Raw genomic sequence first — 27,437 nt, forward strand, 5'->3', positions numbered from 1 at the left:
GTTATGTAGGCAGATCATTTTGTGCACAGTGAGATCCCACAGAGATCAATTAGGTGAATGATCAGTTAATCTGTTTTGGTGATATTGGTTGAGGGAGGACTGTTGGGCAGGACACCAGGAGAATTTCCAACATCTCTTCATATTGTACATCTATTTCACTCACTCCAACGGGCAATTTAATTGTGTCATTTGAAGGATTGCACTCTGAGAATGCAGGACTCACTCAGCACTAAGTGAAGTTTCAGCTAGGAAATAGGGTTTACGTGCAAATAAACAAGACTCCCGTAACCTCCCTGTGGGGATATTCTTTTGGTCTCTCTGCTGTCCATGACTCATTATTTACTCCAGGGCCGGGAACACATCAGGTTGTTGGACTCTGTGCCTTGTTTATTTTCAGACTAACAGTCATAATAGCAACAAGCTGTAAGTCATGCAAAAAAAAAACGTCTGGCAGGTTCCTGGGATCGAAAGATGAGAGGTTCTGAATGCAGGCGGTGACACACATGTGCTGATGCCATGCCCCCTTTAAGATGCTGCCTGACTCACTCTACTTCCTGGTTGCGTCGAAGTTTGAGTCTTAATGTAACATCAGGGATACAGTGTGGAATCGCGGCTACTTCACCACCCCTCAGCACCGGGACTCGCTGACAACTTCTCTCCAAGGGTGTCTACTTGTACAGCTCGCTTTATTTGCTCTGTGAGGGGACTCGGGACCATGGCGACTATAACGTGCAGAGTGCAGTATCTGGACGACATGGATCCGTTCATTTGCACCAACTTCCCCGAGCCCAGGAGACCGCCGACTTATAACTTTTATGAAACGATCCCTTTAATAGCCCAAGTGGCGGGAGTTCACAAGCTGCTGGACTCCCCGCTGAAGGTAAGTCTTTGCAGCCACTTCAGCATTGCCCGAGGCGAGAGGCGATTTCGTGGCTGATGTTCTTGTCTTTTTAAACAAATTTTATTTAAACACTTTGGAAATGTATTTTTTTTAAAAATTAGTCTCCCCCACTGCCCAGCCAACGTTGTGCAGTAAAGTTGCTCTCCTTCCGCACAGGTGTGCTTGGCTGGGGGGAGGGGGTCTAATCCCAGCCTCGGGGGCCCAGCTTTCTGATTGAGTTTCTTTCACTGTCAACCCGGGAACAAACAACAAAGCCTTATATCCTCAAATAATCTGAAAAATGCGTCATCCGATTTGAATTTCATAAGTGACTTCCTCTCATTAGACACAGGATTCCTTCTGAACAATAGAGTGGCCTCAATGTCCAGAAACACTTGCAGCATAAAGGGACCAAGTTCCCTGCTCAGACATTTTATATGGTTCAGACACACCATGTGCAATTATCATTTCAAAGGTGCCAGCAGACAGCATCTTTGAAACTATTCAAAGGATATTCTTCTGGCTACCGTGGTGGACCTCAATTCTATTACATTCTCTCCCATGGGCCATGTTGGAATGTATGGCTTTGTTGAGTCTTTGGAGGAATTTTTCTCCAAGGTGATTGTGGAACCTTTTAAAATGTATTGACTTTGGTACATTGAGGACTGGTAGTTGGAGTCAAATGGTCTCCCTATAGTGATAGATGGAATTGTCTCCTTGTGACGTGAGCACCAAATTGCTAATATCACAAACTTTCTGGTAATAATTAGCATTTAAGATCCTGTATATGTGCTGCCGAAACTAGGGACTAAGATAGTGCATGGGATGGTAGGATGTTGGATTGCACTCTACCTCATGCCCAAAACCATGCAGTTTGAGAATTTAAATTCACTTTGATATCGGTAAACGTGTGACCACGAAGCTGTCGGATTGTCATAAAAACCCAACTGTTTCACTAATGTCCTTTCGTGTTTACCCGGCCTGGCCTATATGACTCTTAACTGCTCTTTGAAGTGACCTAGCAAGCTTACTCAGTTGTATCAAATCGCTACATACAGCGTTTCAAGGAGAAGGCTCACCACTACCTTCTTGGGGAAACCAGGGATGGGCAATTAATGCCAGCCTTGCCAGTGATATCCATGTCCTGAGAATGATGTTTTTTAAGTTAGAGTGCCAGGGCTAGATTGCCTTATCACCTCATGGCCCAATGCTGATATGCAGAGGAATATGTATAATAATCATATGGAGAACATATGGGCAGCTTGGCACACATTGTAACCTACTGTAACCACAGTACCTCATGGGCAAGGTTGAAAAGTGAATGACATTGGTGGCAAAACCATTGCTATCCTGTACACTCACTTCCATGCTCCTGGCCCTTTCTAACTCTTGCTCTAAAGCATTATCTCTGATTTTAAAACACTTTGTTAGGTTTTGTAGCTTATTGGTAGCATTCTTGCCTGAGTCAGAAGGTTGTGTGTTCAAATCTTACACTAGAGACTCGAGCACATATTTTAGGCTGGCAGTTCAGTGCAGTACCAAGGAAGTGCTGCACTGTTGGAGGTGCCGTCTTTCGGATGAGACGTTAAACCGCGGCTCTGTCTGTCCGCTCGGATGGACGTAGAAGCTCCCATGACACTATTTGAAGAAGAGCAGGGGAGTTTGCCCCGGTATCCTGGCCAATATTAATTGCTCAACTAACACCTAAAACAGATTATCTGTTTGTGGGACCAGCTGTGTGCAAATTGGCTGCTGCATTTCCTACATTATAACAGTGACTATGCTTTGAAAGTACTTCATTGGCTGCAGTCATGAAAGGCGCTGTATAAATGCAAGTCTTTTTCTTTTTTGTTTCTTTGTTTCACGTCTCTAGGTCTCTATGCACTGTATTGCAGGAGAGAGTATAACCTGCTTCCAGGCTTTTGCCAGTTTTGTTCAGTAACGAGGAGGTGATTGAGAGTAACCAAGGTGACTGTCCTCACCCATCCCCTGGGAATGCAGTGCTTTGGACCCCTGATATAATACCTCTTGCCTCCTCACCCTCCACCGCCCCCCCCCCCCCCCATGTTCTCTGACCAGTGACTTTCTGTCATTTGTTCCCTTCTAATAATTAGCTACTGTGTAACATCAGTCTTTTTGTGGATCCATAAACACTGTGTCCTCAAGACTAATTTATAACCTTCGTACAGCATACACCTTGTATTGCTGCAAAGTGGTTTCTATGTTGCACTGATGTAAGATGATCAGTATAACTGGAGTCAGACAGCGATAGTTGTGAACATACCCAGAGGAGATGGCCTCAGCTTTGGTATCACTGTAATCACTACAAAGCCAACTGGACTGCCTTTAAATTTCTGACGTTAGAAAAGAGCCGACTGTTCACTGGTAGTTGGAGGCCATGTGTTTAAATGTGCACACACACCTCTGCTGTCCCATAACCAGAGGGGCGTGCAGAGTGAGTAGTAGAACTCCATGCTGTCTTTAAGAGTGGGTACCCAGTACCAAACTGGTATCTGCAATGAAGTGCTTCAATTGAGCTTTTCTGTAAAGCAAATGTCTACAAACCTACCCACAAGATGATTCTCTCATTAAATTTAATTGTACCTTGCTATAATTTCACCAAATTTATTATGTCTTCCCACCCTCCTCATTAGTCTCTAATGGGTGTACTGAGAACTGAGGATCAGTTAGTGATGACTTGACTAGTTCTTTAAAAGTTCTTTGCAGTGCTCTGGCAGCTGATGTGCGATATTGAATTACACCGGGCTAGAAAGGTCTCGGCTTCATTCCCTGGCCTGTGCCAAGTTAGTCAGTGCCAGTGGGAGCAGTATGATTGGTCCCTGCTCCCTAGGCTAAGGATGGGAAATCCTAGCCGTCTTCCTGCCCATGGTCTCTAACCAGTGATTCTTCCTGGTTCTGTGTGTGTTTGGATTAATGGGGTGGAACCAAATCTCAGCACATGGAAAAAATAATTGTTACTCCGTTGGTGCTGTCATTTGTGGAGGAATCTCTGAAGTGATGCAAGTGATGGTTACTGAGAACTGGAATCAAGCCAGCCATGAGATGGAACAGATCTAAACTCAGTCTTTCTAAAATATACACTCCACTAAGTCAATCAGTTCACAAACTTGAAATTAAGTTTACAGTTAAATTCGGAAGTTTATTTTAGCAATATTCATTCAACAAATATTCAGCTCAGTTAGGCATTGTGTTATTCCTCTTGTTTACAGCACCATTTCAATTAACTGGATGTTTTCCTTTTCAATACTAAGCATGAAATTTATGTTTTAACTGTCGATCCATTGTATTGTTACTGTTGATATTAATGTGCTAAATGAGCCAGTGACAATCAGCTATTCAAATTTACACCTGTCCCAGAATGTTTGATATGTCAATTTGTTGTATTATGGCAATATGTTTGTGTGACATTCATCACCTTACATTGCTCCCAGCACTATTACCACCTGTAACTAAGTGCTCCACCCTGGTGATGTATATAAACGAAACACAAAATTGATGGGCTGGTAAAGACCAGCTGGTACATCAAGCCTATCCCACACTCATGATGGCTGGAGCATCATGACTAAACACTTCCTCCCTTCCCCTCCTCCTCCCCCCCACCCCCACACAGCCATGTAATCTCTTGGGAGAGGCAAAAAACAGGGAAAAAACCCAGGGCCAATAAGGGTGAAAAAAACTCTGGAAAATTCCTCTCTGACTCCCTCAGGCAATCAAAACCAGTCCAGGAGATCACATGGACCAAATGTTCTCCATAAAGACACTTGCCTACTGTAGTTCAGAATTCTCACTCCAAACGCAACCCATGTTCAGACCATGTTCTATAATTGAACAGCTGTGCATTTTTTAGGTTAAGTGGACACGGTGTAAACATTTTATGTGTCCGCTGTTGTACTTTACAGACATAAAAGTGACAACAGCAATTTTAATCTACCATCTTGGATTGAGAGGAGGCTGCCTGTTGCTTGTGAGGGAGGCCCATTCCCATATTGACCAAGGTTTGACATGGGTGGTCTCTGTTGAGAGCTGGGTTAGACTGTCTAACTCTTGCAACTGAATTGGGTCGTGCAGCTGATTGACTTTGAGAGGAATGGAAGAAAAGCAAAAAAACCCTACTTATTTTAAAACTAATTCTAAGAACATAATATTAGAATTAGGAGCAGGAGTAGGCCATACAGCCCCTCGAGCCTGCTCCGCCATTCAATAAGATCATGGCTGATCTTTGACGTCAACTCTACTTTCCTGCCTGATTCCCATATCCCTTGATTCCTCTAGCTTCCAGAAATCTATCTATCTCAGCCTTGAATAGACTCAACGACTGAGCATCCACAGCCCTTTGCAGTACAGAATTCCAAAAATTCACAACCCTCTGCGTGAAGAAATTCCTCCTCATCTCAGTCTTAAATGGCCTACCCCTTCTCCTGACACTATGATCTCTAGTTCTAACACGAGTGTTAAAACACATCCCTATCTTAAAACGATGGAAATGAAACAATCCAAGCAAGCATCAAAGATTCTCACCAGTATATTTGACAGCCTTTGCTTTTTGAGATTCTTTTCTCTTATTGCTGGATGTGGTCAAATAAAAATGAAGGAAAAAAGGCAGAATCAGGGCACTGTAACTTCCTTGTAATTTTGTTTTAAAGAAGCATTCCTGCCTAGCCTCTAAAAATAACTGTCATATTGATTGGAATGCTAACATACAGCACTACTGCACTGTGGTACTTGAGTAACAGAAATTGTATTGGGAGGAAGGCATTTTGTACTTTTTTTCTCATAAGGAAGTATTCTTGCTTTGCCAAGTTAGTATGATGATTATGCCCAAGTTTCATAACAGGAAGTGTATCTTTTATCAATGACTGAAATACGGAAGACTAAGACCATTTGTTTCCCTCCTTCTACCTGGTAGAACAAAAATGGTAGTATAGGTGGTACCAATTACACTCAATTTGAAAAATATCCTGCCAGTAGGACTTTTACAGGCTGTGTGCTGTGTTGTCCATCAATGCTGAACAATGTGGCAGGAATTATTGGTTCTGTTTAGGTGTCAGCCATGGCTCAGTGGTGGCACTCTTGTCTCTGAGTCAGAAGGTTGTAGGTGTAAGCCCAATTCCAGACACTTGAGCACAAAATATAGACTGTAGGAAATTGGCACTGTTGGAGGTGCCCCCTTTCCGATTTGAACCGAGGCCCCATCTGCCCTCTCAGGTGGACGTAAAAGACCTCATGGCACTATTCGAAGAAGAGCTTGGGAGTTTTCCCTGATGTCCTGGCCAAGATTTATCCCTCAACCAACATCACTAAAACCTATTACCTGGTCAATTATCACACTGCTGTTTGTAGGATCTTGCTGTGCGCAAATTGGCTGCTGTGTTTCCCTACATTACAACAGTGACTACACTTCAAAAAGTACTTGATTGTGGCTGTAAAGCATTTTGGAATATCCTGAGGTTGTGAAAGGTGCTATATAAATGCAAGTCTTTTTCTTTATATACCATCATACACTGGTTCCCTTTCAGTTACGGTAATGATACCAAACTATGAGGGCAATGGATTCTTAAGAAACAGCTTAGGAAGTCCAAAAAAATGTTGGCCAAAAAACGTAAGTGAGCAGAACTATGGCAGAGCCATTTAATGCAGACAAGTGTCAAGTACTGCAGATAGGAAGAAAAAACGGATCATGCACATATTCGCTGAATGATCCAAGGGGCTAGTAGATTTGATGCTCAACATATACAATCACTGTGGAGCAGCAATCAATGAAGCAAACGGAACGTTTTGTTGGGTGAGGCCAGAACGAGGGGGGGCATGAATATAAGATACCCACTAACAGATCAAATAAGGAATTTAGGAATTCTCACTGACTGCACCTGTTACTTCACTGCATTGTGTTAGTCACATGCTTGCTCTAATGAACTCTTAAATGCTGAAAGCTTTATCTCTTTAAAAAAAAAAAATTCTGTCTTGAATAATATATTGTCATCCATTATAATCTGGGAGGACCTGCAGTACCGCATGTTCACAGAATACAATGACTGCAAACATAAAGCGCAGATAACAACTCCCTACTTCACAATAGGTAGTTAGATTTTTGGCTCTGGTACAGAACTGCTACTGCAGATCTCGGTGAGTTTGCTGCTGCCAGTGTGCAACTCACATGTGGTTGTGCAATGCGGTTGGAAGTGTATGTAATTTGGTAAATTGTTAATGATGGTTTTTTTGAGTGTTAAAGCTGCGGTGACCCACCTACACCCCTGTTAGAAAGAATTGGACGTCCAGTTGTTTAACTTTCTATTCCACAGCTCCTGTACAAGTTTCAAACAATGCATTATTTTGAAAGGATTTTTCTGTTTTCAAGTTTTGACTCTCACTGTAATGTTGTTTGGAATTTCATTGGGTTAGTTCAATACCCATTTTGAACTAACAGCTGGTTTAGGCTTGTGTATCTCTCGTACATCAAGACTGTACCTGTCGAAAACTTTGGAATTAAAAAGAAATGTTCACTTTTTGCGGCTATCATGGCTAGTGCCAGGAAACGAAGGGTTAGAAGCCTTGCCTGACTCATCCGCCTCTTTAAAAACCCAGCCACAAAGGTAGGCTTTTCTTGTGTGTCAGCTTCTTGGAATTTGTGACGTTCCAAGGAGCAAACCAGAGCTGGGTGATGTGTTGGCTGGACTTCTGATTTGCCACTGTAAGTGTGACATTACATCCCGGAGATTGTATCCATTCAGATACTGCCTCTGTAGGGAAACAACCGATTCTATAAGGGAGGGAACAGTGACCAATTGGAAATGCTAGGGCAGGCAGGGGCAGAATGAAGAATATTAGGAATGGGATCAGGGTTAAAGACTGAGATAGGGGCGTAACGAAGGACTCTGAGGGATGGGCTTTAGCTTTAACTAGGGGGATAGCAATGTAAATGGCACAACAAAGTGGAATTGAGTGTTTTGAAAAGTTATCAGATAATTTAATTTAAGAGGTGTAAAGTATTTAGGTATTTTTTTTTAAGGAATCCTATGCATCAAATCTGGCAACTATTGTTCAGTGTATTTTTTCCCCATCCTGATGTTTTTAATACATGGTTGCAGTATTTGAATCAGTGCTATCTCTCTCTCTAGAGAATATCGAATCCTCTCTATAAACATTTGTCTGACACAATCAGCTGTTTTCTCAAAGTTAGTTGGGGCATTATCAAAATATTTAGTTATTTTTTTTACATGAGGCCACAGTGTAATTGTTGCATGTTTAGGTGTGCGCTTTCAATACCCATTTTGAACTAACAGCTGGTTTAGGCTTTGTGAAAGCTTCCTACTAAAGTTCTGTAACGCAAATGTAAAAATTGGCCTTGTGCTAGAGTAAATTTTCCCCACGAAGCCACTTCTAATTTTGTTTTGTCTGGCATTCCTGGTTTAATTGAATTGAAGAAAGTGTCTTACACAGTGAAGGGTGTAACGGTGGAGATCAGTGAAGCAACATCATCTCACCGCTAAAAGTGCGTCAGCTCCTTTGTCAAAGGCTCACGCTGCTGCAGGTGTAGCATCGGTTGTTGTGTCAACGTTCCCTGGGGTCTCGTAGAGCAGTAAATGTTTTTGAAGAAAATTTTCCTGGAAGCGAGCCTCCACTAAAACTCTCATTTCTCCCAGCTAATCCCCAGGGAATATTTAGGAGCAGAAGAAAGTATGGAATGTTACAAGACTATTGGCCCATTAAATTTGTTCCAACTAAGGGTCAAGTGTAATTGGACCCAATCCACACAACCTCCCAAGGGAGAGCCTAACCAAAGGTAAAGCTCTTGTGAAATTCCTCCCTGCCTTTCAAAGGTAATCAAAGAAAGAATTTGTATTTATATAACATCACTCGTGTCACTGGGATTTCCCTCGGTGTAGCCACTGACATGTGTGCGTAAATCTGACTGTTTAAAATAAACTAATTAACCACTAATAACTTGTAATATAAAGATTTAGCAACCATAATAAAATATCACGCCAAGGAATTGCATGTAAGTGTACCAACTAAAGCACTACGAAATTAAGCCCCTTAGTTTTCAGGATATTAACTGCTGTGTTGTTCAGTGTCTCTTTTTGCCAAAGTAAGTTATTCAAATGGAACAAGGCCAAACTAAAGCTCTACCAACCAGCAGTGATCCAGTGCTGCTGTCGGTCAGACTGATGGGATGCAGAATCTTTGTGCTTCAGATGTCATCTATAACGTCAAACAAAAATGCACATTATGGTGGTGAAATTTGCAACTGTGTATTCTAAGGAAACAACAATAACTTGCATTTATATAGTGCCTTTAATGTACTAAAACGTCCCAAGGCACTTCACGGGAGCGTTATCAAAAAAAATTTGACACCGGGCCACAGAAGGAGCTATTAGGATGGAACCAAAAGCTTGGTCAAAGAGGAGGGTTTCAAGGAGCGTCTTAAAGGAGGAGAGAGAGGTGGAGAGGTTTAGGGATGGAATTCCAGAGCTTCGGGCCTAGGCAGTTGAAGACACGGCCGCCAATGGTAGAGCGATTAAATTTGAGGATGTGCAAGAGGCCAGAATTGGAATGCGCAAAGATCTTGGAGGGTTTCAGGATTGGAGGAGGTTACAGGGATGGGGAAGGGTAAGGCTATGGAAGGAATTTGAAAATGAGGATGAGAATTTGAAAATTGGGGCATTGCCAATGTAGGTCAGCGAGCAGAGGGATGATGGGTGAACGGGACTTGGTGCGAGTTAGGATACGGCCAGCAGAGTTTTGGATGAGCTCAAGTTTATAGAGGCTGGAAGATGGGAGACTGGCCAGGAGAGCATTGGAATAGTCAAGTCTAAGAACATAAGAAACAGGAGCAGGAATAGGCCACTTGGCCCCTCGAGCCTGCTCCGCCATTCAGTAAGATCATGGCTGAACCTGGGCTCAAAGCCACTTCCCAGCCCGCTCCCCATAACCCTTCACTCCCTTAGCTTGCAAAAATGTGTCTATCTCCACTTTAAATGTATTTAATGACCCAGCCTCCACAGCTCTCTGGGGCAGAGAATTCCACAAATTTACGACCCTCAGAGAAGAAGTTCCTCCTCATCTCAGTTCTAAAAGGGCGACCCTTTATTCTGAGACTGTGCCCCCGAGTTCTAGATTTTCCCACGAGGGGAAACATCCTCTCTGCATCTACCTTGTCGTGCCCCCTCAGTATCATATGTTTTGATAAGATCACCTCTCATTCTTCTAAATTCCAATGAGTATAGGCCCAGCCTGCTCAACCTTTCCTCATAAGTCAAACCCCTCATCTCTGGAATTAACTTAGTGAATCATCACTAAACTGCCTCCAATGCAAGTACTGTATCTACTTCCTTAAATGAGATCAAAACTGTACGCAGTACTCAAGGTGTGGTCTCACCAATACCTTGTACAGTTGTAGCAGGGCTTCCCTGCTTTTACACTCCAACCCTCTTGAAATAAAGGCCAACATTCCATTTGTCTTTTTGATTACTTGCTAAAGGTAACAAAGACATGGGTGAGGGTTTCAGCAGCAGATAAACTGAGGCAGGGCTGGAGTCAGGCGATGTTACGGAGGTGGATGTAGGTGGTTTTGGTGATGGAGTGGATATGTGGTCGGAAGCTCACCTCTGGGTCAAATACGACACCAAGGTTGTGAACTGTCTGGTTCAGCCTCATGCAGTTGCCAGGGAGAGGGATGGAGTCAGTGGCTAGGGAACGGAGTTTGTGGCAGGGACTGAAGACAATGGCCTCGGTCTTCCCAATATTTAGTTGGAGAAAATTTCTGTTCGTCCAGTACTGGATGTCGGACAAGCAGTTTACAAATCAAAGACAGTGGAGGGGTCGAGAGAGGTGGTGGTGAGGTAGAACTGGGTGTCGTCAGCGTACATGTGGAACCTGACATTGTGTTTTTGGATGATGTCATTGAGAGGCAGCATGTAGATGAGAAATAGGAGGGGGGCCAAGGATAGATCCTTGGGGGATACCAGAGGTAACGGTGCGGGAGCGGGAAGAGAAATCATTGCAGGTGATTCTCTGGCTACGACTGGATAGATAAGAATGGAACCAGGCGAGTGCAGTCCCACCCAGCTGGACTGAAAGGAAACAAGTCTGGGAGGTAGGAAGTTAAAAGTCCAAACTAAAAGGGGCTTTGAGTGGCATGGCTTTACAGAGTTGCAGATGTTGTCGCTGATCGTCCAAAACACATCCTCAGACACACAGAATCTCTTTAGTTAACAGTGTGGGGAAAAAGCAGAATGATGCCTTTGTTTGGTGTTGCATTATAGTGGGGAATGTTGCCTTTATTGTAGTTTTGCATTATGATGGGGACTGATACCTTTGTTACAAAGGTTCTGTTATAATCTGTAACCTCTGGTCATTTTGATTAGAAATACAAATCTAAACCAACTAATCAAATGATGAGAACATTAATTCCGCTTGCCTGCAGTGGAGAAATTACAAGATTATAAGGAAGAACCCACATTTATATAGTGCTTTACGCATGCTCAGGATGTCACAATAAGTTCTCTTATGAAGTGTAGTCACTGTTGTTATGTAGGCAGTGCAGCAGTTAATTTATGTACAGCAACTTTCTATGAGCAATAAATAAGCTGACTGAGCAGTCACGCTGTTTTTTGGTGGTATTGATTGAGGGGAGGGGATGTTGGCCAGGACACGGGCAGATTTCCATGCTCTTTGAACAGTGCCATGGGATATCTTGCGTCCTCCTGGACAGGCAGACTGGGCCTCGGTTTAATGTCTCATCTGAAAGACAGTACTTCTGACAATGCACTACTTCCTGATTGATTGAAGTGTCAGCCTAGATGATAGACTCCATTTCTGGAGGAATGGGGCTTGACTCTCTGACCCAGATTTGTGAATGCTGCCAGTGACACAAGAGGAACATGGGCCGTCGTGCACTCCCCTCTGGAAGAAAAAGAGACTTGCAGTTATGCTGCGCCTTATCACAGCTCTCAAATGTCTCATTTCCTCCAAATTAAAGGTGTTGCTATGGGTACCTGCATGGGTCCTAGCTATGCCTGCCTTTTCGTGGGATATGTGGAACACTCTTTGTTCCAGTCCTACTCGGGTCCCCTCCCTCACCTCTTTTTCTGGTACATTGATGACTGTATCGGTGCCGTTTCCTGCTCTCGCTCTGAACTAGACAATTTCATTCACTTTGCTTCCAATTTCCACCCTTCCCTCACCTTCACATGGTCCCTCTCCGACTCTTCCCTTCCCTTCCTCGACTTCTCCGTCTCCATCTCTGGGGATAGGTTATCGACTAGCATTCACTACAAGCCCACTGACTCCCACAGCTACCTGGACTACACTTCCTCCCACCCTGCCTCCTGCAAGGACTCTATTCCATTCTCCCAGTTTCTCCGTCTCCGCCACATCTGCTCCGACGATGTCACCTTCCACACCAGTGCTTCCGACATGTCTTCCCTTTTCCTCAACCGAGGATTCCCCTCTACTGTGGTTGACATGGCCCTCGACCGTGGTTGACATGGCCCTCGACCATGTCCGTTCTATCTCCCGCACTTCTGCCCTCACCCCTGCCCCTCCCTCCCAGAACCACAATAGAGTTCCCCTTGTCCTCACCTTTCACCCCACCAGCCTCCACATTCAACGGATCATCCTCCGCCATTTCCGCCACCTCCAACGTGATCCCACCACCAAACGCATCTTCCCCTCCCCTCCCAGCATTCCGTAGGGACCGCTCCCTCCGAGACACCCTAGTCCACTCCTCTATCGCCTCCAGCACCCCTTCCCCTTCGCCCGGCACCTTCCCGTGCAAGCGCAGGAGATGCAACACCTGCCCTTATACCTCCTCCCTTCCCACTGTCCAAGGCCCCAAACACCCCTCCCAGGTGAAACAGTGATTTACTTGTACTTCTCGCAATCTAGTATACTGTATTCGCTGCTCACGATGTGGCCTCCTCTACATTGGGGAGACCAAACGCAGATTGGGTGACCGCTTTGCGGAACACCTCCGTCCAGTCCGTAAGGGTGACCCCGAGCTTCCGGTTGCCTGTCATTTCAATTCACCGCTCCATTCCCATTCAGACCTCACCGTCCGCGGCCTCTTGCATTGTTCCACGGAAGCTCAGCGTAAGCTCGAGGAACAGCACCTCATCTTCCGATTAGGCACTTTACAGCCCTTTGGACTCAATATCGAGTTCAAAAATTTCAGATCATAACCTCGGCCCCTATCATTTTTATATATTTTTTATCCACACTTTTGGTTTGTGCCTTTTCCTTTTCTCTCTCCCACATGGCAGCTGTCTTTCATTCTGCCAGCACAATTCACACTTCATCTAGAGCCATCCTTTGTTTCTTTACCTGTCCTATTACCATCTCGTCTCGCCTTGAATATCTCTTAATGTCTCTTCACCTCTCTCAGACCTTCCCTTTTGTTCTTTCATCCCCGCCCCCATTTCTCAGTCCCCCAAACTTGCTTTTTAATCTGTTTCATTTCCTGCTTTTTTCTCAGTTCTGACGAAGGGTCTTCGACCTGAAACGTTAACTCTGTTTCTCTCTCCACGGATGTTGCCTGGCCTGCTGAGTTTTTCCAGTGTTTTCTGTTGTTACTTCTCAAATGTCTGAGGTTCACGCACACCGAGTTACTTTGAAGTGCAGTGGCTGTTTTATAGTTAAATGCAGCAGGTATTTTCCATACAGGAAGATTGCACAGACAGCAGTGCGAGGAATGATCAGTGAATCTGTGTGATGTTGGCTGTTTTATAAAGCTGCATCAGAGGAGCCCAAGGACCAATATTCCAGCCTGTTGTCTTGATGGGATTAACGCTTGGTGTGGGCAGCCTTGAAGGTGAAAACTTTTTTTCCTCAAACTTCCCAAAACTGATCACAGCTACAAAATGACACATGCATAATAGTGCAAAAAAGGAGATTTATCAATTTTGCTGTGTGTTCCTACTGTTTGTTTTTGAAATGCTTGAAAATAAGTCCATTCATCTGTTTAGTGTATCAATGGACTCGCCTCATTCTATGGACAGATTTTACACATTAATATGTAGCTGTGTGGGGAGGGCAGCTTGTGGTTAAATCCCAATGTTGAAGTAGCTTGGAATCTTCGTGAAACGATTCTGTGTAGAATCATGAGGAAACAGTTTTTCACAGAAAGAGGTGCTGGGTGATTGAGAACGTTTTTCTTACTCCCCTCCCCCATGTCTCTCAAAGTTTTCCCTGCTTCAGAATCAACATCCAATGACACATTTTGTGCACTGTTAGATTGTGAGGTAGCACTGGAGTCATTTTCTTAAGTCCCGATGAGGGCTTAAAAACTTAGAGGAAACTTTGAAATTGTGTCTGAATCCCTAGCTATACTGTTTTATTTTATGATCCCAAAGAATTTAATTTAGTGTTTCCTTATGACAGTGAGTATGGAGTTGCGCACATACAGTATCTCAGAACTGTGGTTGAATCTCCTTTTGATACATCTTAATTAATTTGCTTAAGGCAGGGAAAAGGATCAAAGTAGATGACTTCACTTGTAGTCTTACATGTTGTTTATGTCACATTCTTTTGTAAAACTGACCTGTAGCACAGCTTTGTGCACCTGCACCTCGTACAGCGATGCTGGTGTGGCCATTTGATGGGACCAGCTTGTGTTAACACCTGTGTTGATTTTAAACTGTGCAGGAATTGTGAGTTTAGAAATGAAAATTGCACAGTAATGCTCACAAAAACTGGCATCTGTGCCACAAATGGTGCAATTTACTAGTTAAGGTTCTGGGTTTTGCAGTTAACACTGCTTTACTGCAATTTGGGGTTTTAAGCTCATTTCTCTGTCACTCGCACGTGTGTCAGTTTAGTTCCTCTTTCTAATTTTCATTATCTCTGCTATTTGCTGAAATTCCAATAAGGACAATATCCAGCCAGACTGGTTACTATAGTAACTGGGGTCTCAACCAAGAGATTGGAGATTGAATCCCACTGTCGACTGACCTGATCAACTGAGTAACAGAGGTAATGACTCCAGACTCTTGGCAGGAGCAGTATGTGTATGATATGCCAGAAAATTACAAAAAATGAAGAGTATCCAGTCTCAGTTAGTCAGTCTTTCAGTCTCTCTCTCGTGACCTCTGAACTTTATAGAATGCCAACTCATTAAACATTGCCTTTAGCAGTAAACTGTTATAATTTCTAGAAATAACTTTAACAGTGCAGCACTCAACCTACAGGGTAATTATTTAATATGGACTTCTTTCCATACATTTCCCCCCCCCCCCCCCCACTCCACATACACACACATTCCCCTTCTCCTTTCACAAGGGATCTAACCTCATTCAGTAATGATAGCTCTGCATTAGCTATGGTAGGTCAATTGCTGTGTTTGATGTTGACCTGAAATGTATTGGTTTCAGGGACGTTTTAAGAGACATAGCCTTGGCAAATCCCTGTGGGTTTATCATCTGGCTGCATGAAACCCATGTGTTGCAAGCCAGTGATTCCAGAACGGGTGTACCTTGGTGTAAAAGCAACTTAACTATGGTATTAGTTGCCATTAAGCTGTTAAGAGTATATGTTCAAAGCAGTATAGCCTGAATGGACAGTAAAATGTTAATGGTTATAGAAAAGCTGTACCCTTTACATCACTCCATTTAGTTGTTTACTGGGCCAGTAAAAGTCTTTATTACATAGTAAACCCCTACCTTGTAGAACATTTATCCATTGTACATTATTCTAGTTATTCGCGGTAATATTTAATTATTAAACTCAATCAAATTGTCGTCATAGGTCAAAGCTGAAAGTTGATTTCAGGCCAACATGTAAGGTAATGTCATAAGTGTGTGTTATTCAGGGTACAAATTGCAGTCATTTCACACGCCAAATCTAACGTGAACTAATTTTTACAAGGTCTAACTTATATGATGTATTAAGTAGAAATAGGATCACTTCTGTTTTGTATAAGTTTATTTGACTTTCGCAGGGTGAAAAGATAATGGGTTGGAATCTGTGAGCATTTTAAATGTGCAGAATGTTGGACTTGATATCTGTGTATTCTTTCCATTCAGCCATGCACTGTATAACAAAAGCACAAGCAGGTAATGTGAACCATTATATGATATTCCAAAATGTCATATGCCCAGAGGCAAAGTTCAACTTGTGCAGTCTCCTAGGAGAGACGAGACAAGTCACATCCTGGCACTCTGCTTTATTTCTTGACTCTTTTCTTCCCTCCCCATCTCAACCTGAAGCAGTGGATTCCCTGTTATTCATGTTTTACATGTGGGAGGGTTGGCAGACTTTTCAATAGGTGGGTGCATCGCAGCAGAGGCCAGTGCTGTCTTTACTGGACTTCCATATAGGCACATCTCCAGTTAAGGTTGCAGGGTAACAATCGGGAATGACAATCCTGGCCTGACTCTTCACTTCCCCAACCCAAGGGAGTTGATGACAATTGTATCACTTTTAACTGCCACTCAAATTAGATTAGTCAACTCGGCATAGACTGGGAAACAGAACCTAGGACCTTCCTGTTCTGTAGCAACACATCTCTTACCTGCTTCACCAAAGACCTGATAGACCACACACCCTTCCCTTTGACTGTAAAGTGCAAACTACCAGAAGGAAGCTTAAAAAGAAAAAGAGAAATGATTTTTTTTTAAAAAGCATTCACCAAAATACTATATTGATAGACCAACTGGGAAACCCATTGTTTCACCAGACCAATGGCATGTATTGTAACATCTTCTATTTGGAGCTGCTGTTTGCCCAGAGCAGTAAATGTCCAAACACATTAAATACATTTCTGTGCATTATGCAACTTGCTGCAATATTTGTATGATACACAGAAGTGCATTTAATATTTGTGTTGTAACAGATATGAAAGTTTATATAAATCAGCACAATATTTTTGTTTTTAGATTTTAATGATTCCATTTTTTTATACTTGCGATGGGGGTGATGCTGCATTTATTGCCCAAACCTAAATGTCCTGTATTATTAGTTTCTATGATAGAAACAGCTGACTTACTGCAATTTTTGACTTGTATGCAAACCTCTAATAAAACAGCACACAGGGCTGTTTAAATCATCTCTATTATACATTGTGGCATATTTGCAGATGGGTAAAACTTAACAATATAGATCGCTAAGAGAAATTAAGACAGACTTCAGATACGTAATAAGATTTTATTTTGTAACTCGATCATGTCTTGGCACACATGCCTGCATGATTTAGGTGAAAGGATCTGATAAAATTGCTTGGTTTACAGAATGTAGTTTTTATTTTCCCTGTGAAATTAAAAATCCCATTGCTGTACAGCATTGTCTTTCTGATGAGAAGGATGCAGAGGTGTCCTTTCTGAACCCTTCCAGTGGGATTCTAAACTGGTTAGTAGGAGAGGTGTGGATCACAAGTAATTTCTATCTCTGAGCCTTGCAGGCCAGGAAGGCCCTGGTTCAATCATTGATCTGTGCCCAGTTAGCTGATCTGAGTCGGGACAGAACTACAGTGATAGAGTTGCCTATTGATCGCATGGATTATGAAACAATTGGTCAGGGTCTGTGCTCCTGAGTGCAATTCAACAAACCTCTACTGGAAATGCACATATGTGGACACTGGGTGATCACAGGACAGGGCTTGGCTGTGATATCTTCTGTGATGACCTGCTGGTTGGTACATGACTTATGGCCACTTGGCCGATTACTGGAGGATGAGTGTTGCCCATGAAACTGTACCTCAGTGAGAGACTCCGCACCTTCAGCAGTGAAGAGAAAAGAAAGAACTTGCAATAATATAGCATCATTCATGACCTCAGGATGTCCCAAAGCACTTTACAGCTAATGAAGTATTTTAGAAGTGTAGTAACTGTTGTAATGTAGGAAACGCGGCAGCCAATTTGCGCGCAGCAAGCTCCCACAAAGAGCAATGTGATAATGACCAAGTAATCTGTTTTAGTGATGTTGATTGAGGGATAAATATTGGTCAGGACGCCGGGGATAACTCCCATGCTCTTCTTCAAAATAGTGGCATGGGATCTTTTACCTCCACCTGAGAGGGCAGCCAGGGCCTCGGTTTAACGTCTCATCCGAAAGACAGCATCTTCAACAGTGCAGCACTCTCTCAGCACTGCACTGGAACGTCAGCGTAGATTGTTGTGCTCAAGTCTCTGTTGTGGGACTCGAACCCACAACCTTCTGACTCAGAGGTGAGAATGTTGCCAACTGAGCCACAGCTGACATCAAAGGTCTTGTTTCAATGCGAAGCTGGTGAAAGGCGCTGTATAAATGCAAGTTTTTCTTTTTTAGGCCACTACTTTGAAGAGATGAATTTGGGATCATCGCACATCTGAATGGATGGGGGTGGGTGGGGGTAGTGGCGGCGGGGAGTGAGAAAGGACGGCATAGCTGATGGACTAAAAGACTCAAGCAAACACAATTGGAAGTGAAAGTAGGATTAAGAAGATTATTTAACAGATCAATGGAAAGGCACATCAATTACAGGCTTATTAGTGGTATGAAACATAGAAACATAGAAGATAGGAGCAGGAGTAGGCCATTCGGCCCCTCGAGCCTGCTCCGCCATTCAACGAGATCATGGCTGATCATCCAAATTCAGTACCCTGTCCCTGCCTTCTCCCCATATCCCTTGATCCCTTTAGCCTTAAGAAATATATCCAACTCCTTCTTGAATATATTTAATGAATTGGCCTCCACTGCCTTCTGTAGTAGAGAATTCCACAGGTTCACCACTCTCTGGGTGAAGAAATTCCTCCTCATCTTTGTTCTAAATGGCTTACCCCTTATCCTTAGACTGTGACCCCTGGTTTTGGACTCCCTGGCCATCGGGAACATCCTTCCTGCATCCAGTCTGTCCAGTCCTTCTAAACTCCAACGAGTATAAACCCAGTCGACCCAATCTCTCCTCATACGTCATTCCTGCCATCCCAGGTATCAGTCTGGTGAATCTTTGCTGCACTCCCTCCATGGCAAGAACATCCTTCCTCAGATAAGGCGACCAAAACTGCACACAATACTCAAGGTGTGGTCTCACCAAGGCCCTGTACAACTGCAGCAAGACATCCTTGTTCTTGTACTCGAACCCTCTCGCTACGAAGGCCAACATGCCATTTGCCGCCTTAAGCCTATTGCTGCACCTGCATGCTTACCTTCAGCGACTGGTGCACAAGAACACCCAGGTCTCGTTGCACTTCTCCTTCTCCCAATCTATTGCTGTTCAGATAATCTGTCTTCCTGTTTTTGCCACCAAAGTGGATAACCTCACATTTATCCACATTATACTGCATCTGCCATGCTTCTGCCCAATCACCCAACCTGTCCAAGTCATACTGGAGTTTCTCGGCATCCTCCTCACAGCACACACGCGCACCCAGCTTTGTGTTGTCTGCAAACTTGGAGATATTACATGTAGTTCCCTCGTCTAAATCATTTATATATATATTGTGAATAGCTGGGGTCCAAGGACCGATCCCTGCGGTACCCCACTAGTCACTGCCTGCCACTCGGAAAAAGAGCCGTTTATTCCAACTCTTTGCTTCCTGTCTGCCAACCAGTTCTTTATCCAAGTCAGTACCTTGCCCCCAATCCCATGTGCCTTAACTTTACACGCTAATCTCTTATGCGGGACCTTATCGAAAGCCTTCTGAAAGTCCAAATACACCACATCCACTGGTTCTCCCATATCTATTCTACCAGTTACATCCTCAAAAAATTCCAGTAGATTAGTCAACATGATTTACCTTTTGTAAATCCATGTTGACTTTGTCCGATCCTGTCACTGTTTTCCAAGTGCTCTGCGAATGCATCTTTTAGCATTTTTCCCACTACCGATGTCAGGCTTACCGGTCTATAATTCCCCGTTTTCTCTCTACCACCTTTTTTGAATAGTGGGGTAACATTAGCTACCCTCCAATCCATGGGAACTGTTCCCCTTCAATCCATGGGAACTGTTCCAGAGTCTTATCGAATTTTGGAAGATGACCTGCAATGCATCTACTATTTCTAGGGCCACTTCGTAAAGTACCCTAGGATGTAGATTATCAGGCCCTGGGGATTTATCGGCCTTCAATCCCATCAATTTCCCGAACACCATTTCCCTACAAATACTGAATTCTTTCAGTTCCTCCCTCTCATTAGACCCTATGTACCCTGACATCTCTGGGAGGTTATTTGTGTCCTCCTTTGTGAAGACAGAACCAAAGTATGTATTTAATTGGTCAGCCATTTCTTTGTTCCCCATTATAAATTCCCCTGATTCTGACTGGAGGGGACCTACGCTTGACTTCACCAATATTTTTCTCTTCACATATCTATAAAAGCTTTTACAGAAGTGTGATGAAGTCTCAACATGGAACAATAGGGAGAAAGCATGAGAAGCTGCATCATATGAAATATAGATAAAGGGAGCCAAGGTCATGACAAAATCAGCAAGAGGGAGGAAAGGAGAGTTTTTGACAAAAAGCCCATTTGTTAGACACACTGGCCTTGATTTTTCAGGGGAGGGGGGAGGTGGTGGAAAGGGTGTGCGTGATCCTGGTAGTGGGCGGCGTACCCAGAGAGTTCGGGGATGTGGAGGTCCAGTCAATCTTAACGGCAGGGCCTCATTTAAATAAAAGTTCCCAGAGTCCCGCCTTATACCCGGCCAGGCCGGTGGGTGGGAATTTGACGGCAGGAGGCCGCAGCCTGGGACCTGTGGGAACTTTTCATCATATACAGGTGGACTATCCTTTATCCGAACTTCCGAAAACCTCTAAAAACCGAAAGTTTTTTCGTTCAGCGTAAGTCGTGCACACGACATGACCAGAGTGGCGCACGACTTACGCTGAGCAGGGCAGAGGGTCACAGAGTTCCCTCCTGGGTAGGAGATTGCAGGCCGAGCCGGGCAGTGTGAAGGAGGTACCGGGAGAGTGAACCCAACAATACAGTGGCCTGTCCGATATTCTTTTCTCCCGACCCGACCCGTCCGATATTCTTTTCTCCCGACCCGACCCCCGACCCGAACCGCGGCCCGTCCGATATTCTTTTCTCCCTGACCCGACCCGAACCGCGGCCCGTCCGATATTCTTTTCTCCCCCCAACCGCGGCCCGTCCGATATTCTTTTCTCCCCCCCCCCCCCCCCCCCCTCCCTCACCCGACCCCCGACCTGATTTGCGGGCCAGCTTAGTAGGAGTCAGCCGATATCCGGCTTTCCAGTGAAGCAGGAAGGGGAATGAGACACGGAACAGTCGCAAGAGGTAGCCTGAACTTTTAAAATTTATATTAAATACAAATTTCCCAGTCTTATAATAATACCTTCTGAAATCCGAAAAATTCCGAAAACCGAAACTCAGCTGGTCCCAAGGCTTTCAGATAAGGGATAGTGTACCTGTATATCAATGACTTGGATGAAGGAAGAGAGTTGTATATCCATGTTTGTAAATTACACTAATTAGGAAGGACAGTGAGTTGTGTAGATGGGAGCAGGCAGGAAGTTATAAAGGGACATAGAGGGTGGGCAAAACTGTGGCAGATGGAGTTCACTGAAGGGAAGTGTGAGGTCATCCACTTTGGATCCAAGAAAGACAATTTGGAATATTTTCTGAATGGTGAGAGATTAGAAATTGTGGAGGAGCAAAGAGATTTGCGTGTCCAGGTACACAAATCAGTGAAAGTTCGCAGACGGATACAAAAAGTAATCAAAATGGCTAATGGAATGTTGGCCTTTATCTCAGGGGGCTGGAATACAAAGGGGAGGAAGTGATGCTTCAACTGTGCAGAGCCTTGGTCAGACCCCATCTGGAGCACTGTGTTCAGTTCTGGGCACCACACCTTAGGAAGGATGTACTTGGCTTTGGAGAGGGAGTAGCGCAGATGACCAGAATGATACTGGGGATTAAATGGTTAGATTATGAAGACAGGTTGCATAAACTTGGCTTGTATTCCCTTGAGTTTAGAAGGTTGAAAGGTGATCTAATTAAGGTGTTCAAAATAATAAAGGGATTTGATAGGGTAGCTACAGAAAACCTATTTTCTCTGGTGGGGGAATCCAGAATAAGGGGCCACAATCTTAAAATCAGAGCTGGGCCATTCAGGAGTGAAATCAGGGAGCACTTTTTCACACAAAGGGTAGTAGAAATCTGGAATTCTTTCTCCCAAAGGGCTGTGGATGCTGGGTCAATTGGAATTTTAAAGACTGAGATTGCTAACTTTTTGTTAGGTAAGGGTATCAAGTGTTTTGGATCAAAGGTGGGTAAATGGATTTGAGGTACAGATCAGCCATGATCTAATTGAATGGCGGAACAGGCTCGATGGGCTGAACGGCCTACTCCTGTTGCTGTGGATAGCTTACAGTGCAGTTCAAGAACTGATCAATATGGTGGATGCAGATCTATTGACTTATCACCACACCAGTACATTCAGGAAGGGGATTGCACATTACAATGGAAGTGGTGCAGAATGCAGTTAATCACAGTTTGAGTAATTAAAAAAAATGGTGACATTTGACTCTGTACAGCTGTATCTTGTTCAGTTGCCAGAATCAATACTGGAGCTTCTGATCCCAATGATTTCAGAATCTTAACATACCTGTCTGACATGATTAAAACAACTTGCTTGCCCTTTAGTGACCTTTGTTTCCATAACGGCTGTACTGAATGGTTGCTGTTGCTGTCATGTGGTAGAGCAAACAAAAATAAACAGGACTAAATGCATTCGAGCTGCACCAAGCTAAAAGGAGTGGACATCTATTTTCTCTTTTTAAAAAGGGAGGGATAGAATAGGCTGATAATACTGGCACTTTGTTACAGTGAAAGGGATAATGTTTTATTCAGAAGACCATTAAACTACCCATTTCTCAACAAGCTTTCAGGATCTTGTAGGTCATGCTGGCACTCTTCTCCCTTCAGCTCACAACACTTTCTTCCCTGTTCCCCGGCCTCCCCCACCCCATTAATTTAGCTGGCACTCATCTCCTTTACCCATCAACTCACACTAGCATCCTCTTTCCTCTCTGTTTCTTTCCCTCCCACCAGCTCACACTGGCACCCTGCTCCCCTCCTGCATCAGCGCTGATCCCGGCTCTTCCCAGATGCTGCTACGTAAACTTGAGGTCATCCAAAACTCGGCTGCCTGTGTCCTAACTCGCACCAAGCCCCATTCGCCCATCACCCCTGTGCTCGCTGACCTACATTGGCACCCGGTTAAGCAGTGCCTCGATTTCAAAATTATCATCCTTGTTTTCAAATCCCTCCCATGGCCTCGCCCCTCCCTATCTCTGTAATCTCCTCCAGCCCCACAACCCCTCCGAGATATCTGCGCTCTTCTAATTCTGCCCTCTTGAACACCCCTGATTATAATCGCTCAACCATTTGTGGCCATGCCTTCTGTTGCCTCGGCCCTAAGCTCTGGAATTCCCTACCTAAAACTCTTGGCCTCGTTACCTCTGTTTCCTCCTTTAAGATACTCCTTAACACCTACCTCTTTGACCAAGCTTTTGGTCACCTGCCCTAATTTATCCTTAAGTGGTTCGGTGTCAAATTTTTTGTCTTATAATTCTCCTGTGCGGCGCCTTGGGATGATTTACTATGTTAAAGGCGCTATAAAATACAAGTTGTTGTTGCTACTCCGCTGGTGGATTTCTGCTGGACGGGAAGTTCCTGAGCGTCCCACCCATAGCAGACAGCAGAGTTCCATATCCCAGAGCAGCAGCAGTCTTGTTGGGAACCAGGGACAGAGCCAAGAGCAGCACTGAGCAAACACAGACAAGCAGACACAGACTACTAACTATTGGGAGTTGGCATGTATGGGAGGGTGAAGCGAGATGCAAGATCACAATCGGCTTTTCCTTACTATTCTCCAAGTTTTCTCTTGCTGCTACTTTCTTGTCATCTCCATTTTATCTCTACTGCTGTCAGTGCTTCTCTAAACTTTCTTTTCATGTTCCTCTCATCCCCCACTCTTCATCCTTACTGTGTTAAAATACAGACTCATCCCACTATTTCCTTCTCTCTTAATGCTCCAGGACCCCCTTTAGTCTTCCCTTCCTCCTGTGATCTACTTATTTTAAAAACCCAAGCCAGGCATTACCTAACTGCTACTTCCTGCTGGGCAGTGAGAGGCTTGGGTAGGTTTCCAAGCAATATTTCCATTTCCCGTTTCTTCTCTAAGTGAGCTAGCTCTGCTGATGTGGAGAATCATTTTAATTGGGATGGGACAAAGGTAGAACTCCAGAACTAGTCAAGAGTCATCTTTATCTTTGTGAGACAAAACGGAAGTTGGAATAAAGGTTATTCCCATATTGTAATTCTCTATCCTCACTTCCCATTATTATTCCACTGTCTAACTTGTTCTCACTGGACCTTTATTAATTTGAAGATAACTTATGAAGTTTATTATAGAGAGGGAAAGAAAATGTAGCAGTCATTATATTGTTGCATTTAAGAACTGCCAACGAGGAACTATTTTTGAATTGGACCTTCTAATGTCCCTTTGATATGGGGGACTAGTCCATGACCTTGTTCTGTTATAACACTCTGTTGTACGTATAAAACAGGGTTCACACTCCCATAAACAGCCATAGGATTGTTTCATCGTGCTATTGCGAAATCCCATGCGTCAAATTGTGTACTGCAACAATGTAACAGCAAATTGATCAGGAAATTCTTGGGACCTGAACTTTTTGATACTGTGATAATCTGGGACAGTACATTTTCAGGAAAATATTCAATTCGGAACTGTGCGTAATACATGTCCAGGAGATCAAACACTACAGGCAACCACAGTCTGGTTGAAATGAAGTGAAGTGTTCACTTCTGTATTGCTGAAGTTTAGACCTCTCAGTTCCCCTCTGTAAGCCTCTCACCAAATCTAATTTGACTGTAGCCCTGCACAAGTCTTCTCTGTAATATTGGATTTTCTGACCATAAAATTAAAATGTTTTAATTTTTCTATTTCTCATTTCTGTCAAGTTGGAAGACTGTGCACTACAGATCGCTCCAAATGGGAACTACTTGGATCTGGAGCTGTCACTGGATGAACAGCGGGATGACCTTGAAGGATTCTATGAAGAAGTTGGGTAAGGAAACACTTTTAGTGTCATACGTGAAAATAAATGGCCAGACTAATGGGACCTAACATTTAACTAATGAGTGCTCAGCACATCTGCAAATCTGTTTGATATTTGATCACTCAAGGGCAATCCGATATCAAGTGAGAGTTCAACATTTTTTCCGTTTTTCTTGTACCATATAATTATTTGGAGTATTTATAAGTTGGTTAGTGTTGTCGCTGACAGATCTATTAATATTCTCCTTTCAAATTCCTCTGATGAACTGGTGAAGATATTCCTGTGACAGATTTTACCTCCATTGCGATTGAGCTCAATGTAGTTTGAGGAATTCCCCTGTAATGACTAACTATTCCCTGGTAATACAGGTACACTATCCCTTATCCGAAAGCCTTGGGACCAGCTGAGTTTCGGTTTTTGGAATTTTTCGGATTTCAGAAGGTATTATTATAAGACTGGGAAATTTGTATTTAATATAAATTTTAAAAGTTCAGGCTACCTCTTGCGACTGTTCCATGTCTCATTCCCCTTCCTGCTTCTCTGGAAAGCCGGATATCAGCTGACTCCTACTAAGCTGGCCTGCAAATCAGGTCGGGGGTCGGGTCGGTGGGGGGGGGGGGGAGAAAAGAATATTGGACGGGCCGTGGTTCAGGTCGGGTCGGTGGGGGGGGGTGGGGGGGGGAGAAAAGAATATCGGACGGGCCGCGGGTCAGGTCGGGGGGTCGGGTCGGGTGCGGGGGGGGAGAAAAGAATATCGGACGGGTCGGGGGTCGGGTCGGGGGGGGGGGAGAAAAGAATATCGGACGGGCCGCGGTTCGGGTCGGGTGGGGGGGGAGAAAAGAATATCTGACGGGCCGCTGCAGCTATCGGACGGGCCGCTGTATTGTTGGGTTCACTCTCCCGGTACCTCCTTCACACTGCCCGGCTCGGCCTGCAATCTCCTACCCAGGAGGGAACTCTGTGACCCTCTGCCCTGCTCAGCGTAAGTCGTGCGCCACTCTGGTCATGTCGTGCACACGACTTATGCTGAACGAAAAAACTTTCGGTTTTTAGAGGTTTTCGGTTTTCGGAAGTTCGGATAAAGGATAGTCTACCTGTACTGCACTAACGACGCTCTTGCCTCATTTGCAATATCATAGAACTTGGCACACTGAAAGTCTTGCAGTACAGGTCCACAACCCCTTATCCGCAATTCCGAAATTCGAAAAGCTCTGAAAACCGAAGTTTTTTTCGTGGAGCGTCACTCGTGTGCACGACATGACCCGAGTGGCGCCAAACATGACCCGACGCGGCCGATGCTTGACCCACGCAGGTGTGAGGCGTCAGTTGTGTCTCAGCACTGCTACCAGTCACACGTGCGTCTGCTGCTCTCTGATATTTTTTGTTATTTTGTGATTTTGAGTTTAATTTCACTGTGAAAATGCCAAAAAGAGCTGCAGATACCCCTACCGTTCTGAAATCTGAAAAAATCCGAATTCCGAAACACATCTGGCCCCAAGGGTGTCGGATAAGGGATTAATAACCTGTATCAGCAAGGCAGAGAAGTTCTCACTTGCGACCGCAGAAAATAAGTTGTGTATTTTTTTTATATATGAAACGATACTGGCCATATGACAACCCCACATTGTTTTAGAGATGCTCCCAACTCAGCAATTTTGCTTGTCCTTTACAGAGCCAGAGCTACTTTCATGTGGTAGTTTGTGCTGTAAAATCTGAAGTGTGTATAATTGGTTTGATCTGCACATGTGCAAGTAGTTAAATCTCTCCATACAACATCTGTGGAATATATTGGGATGATGCCTGTGATCAGTTTGCCCAAATTATGGGGTTGAAACTGGACAGTAGAAAGCTGTGGAAGTCAGTAGTTTTTAATTTTATTTATTGGTTCTTGAGATGAGGGCAGTGCTGGCAAGGTCGCACTTATTGCTCAACCCTATGTGCCATGAGAAAGTGGCGGTGGGCCTTCTTGAACTGCTGCCGTCCTTGTACTGATGGTGCTCCCAAAATGATGTTTGGTAGGGAATGCCCAGGGTATTGACCTAGCAACAACGAAGGGATGGTGATATAGCTTTAATGATAAATTGCACTGTCCAATATAAAAGCTAACAAAGTGAAGCTAATGGGGCTGTGGTTCAGTTGGGATTGCTGACATTTACAAAAGTGCAAGTGAAGCGGAATGTGAAGGTTTGGTCGGAAACCAATTGAGCTCGAGAATGCACCCATTGGCAAACTTTCTGCAGTGGCCTCTGGTTTCTGCTTTTCATTCAAATGGAATTGTATTTTTAAATCGTGCTGGGTTATTCTATGTTACAGTTGCTGCAGTAACAAAATATTCCAATATATGGGAACGACTTGAATGTGGCTTTTCTCAGCAGTCCGCTGATGAAACTTAAATGTGGGGATATCATCAAATCTACATGTTAGACAGAATATTAATAGTGATGTAAGCAAATCTTTGATGCAGCCTAATGGTTAGAAGGTCAGAGTTCCCCCTTTCGGATTAATGATGGTGTAACCAACCTGTT

General features: G+C 43.9%; 1 protein-coding gene across 3 annotated transcripts in view; it reads left to right on the forward strand.

The window, feature by feature from the left end:
- Window positions 1-421: 421 nt before the first annotated feature.
- The window catches only part of fhod1 (formin homology 2 domain containing 1), a 510,535-nt gene continuing 483,519 nt past the window's right edge, over window positions 422-27,437 (forward strand). For all 3 annotated transcript variants that reach the window (XM_085991267.1, XM_085991268.1, XM_085991269.1), the window contains exons 1-2: window positions 422-880; window positions 24,815-24,921. In XM_085991267.1, coding sequence (XP_085847393.1) covers window positions 716-880; window positions 24,815-24,921 — 272 coding nt within the window. In that variant the 5' untranslated portion in view covers window positions 422-715. The remainder of the gene's footprint in view (window positions 881-24,814; window positions 24,922-27,437) is intronic.

Source organism: Somniosus microcephalus, chromosome 6 (genome assembly GCF_052327205.1).
Source record: "Somniosus microcephalus isolate GS21.2 chromosome 6, FLI_Smic_1.0, whole genome shotgun sequence".
In the NCBI taxonomy this organism is placed as follows: domain Eukaryota; kingdom Metazoa; phylum Chordata; class Chondrichthyes; order Squaliformes; family Somniosidae; genus Somniosus; species Somniosus microcephalus.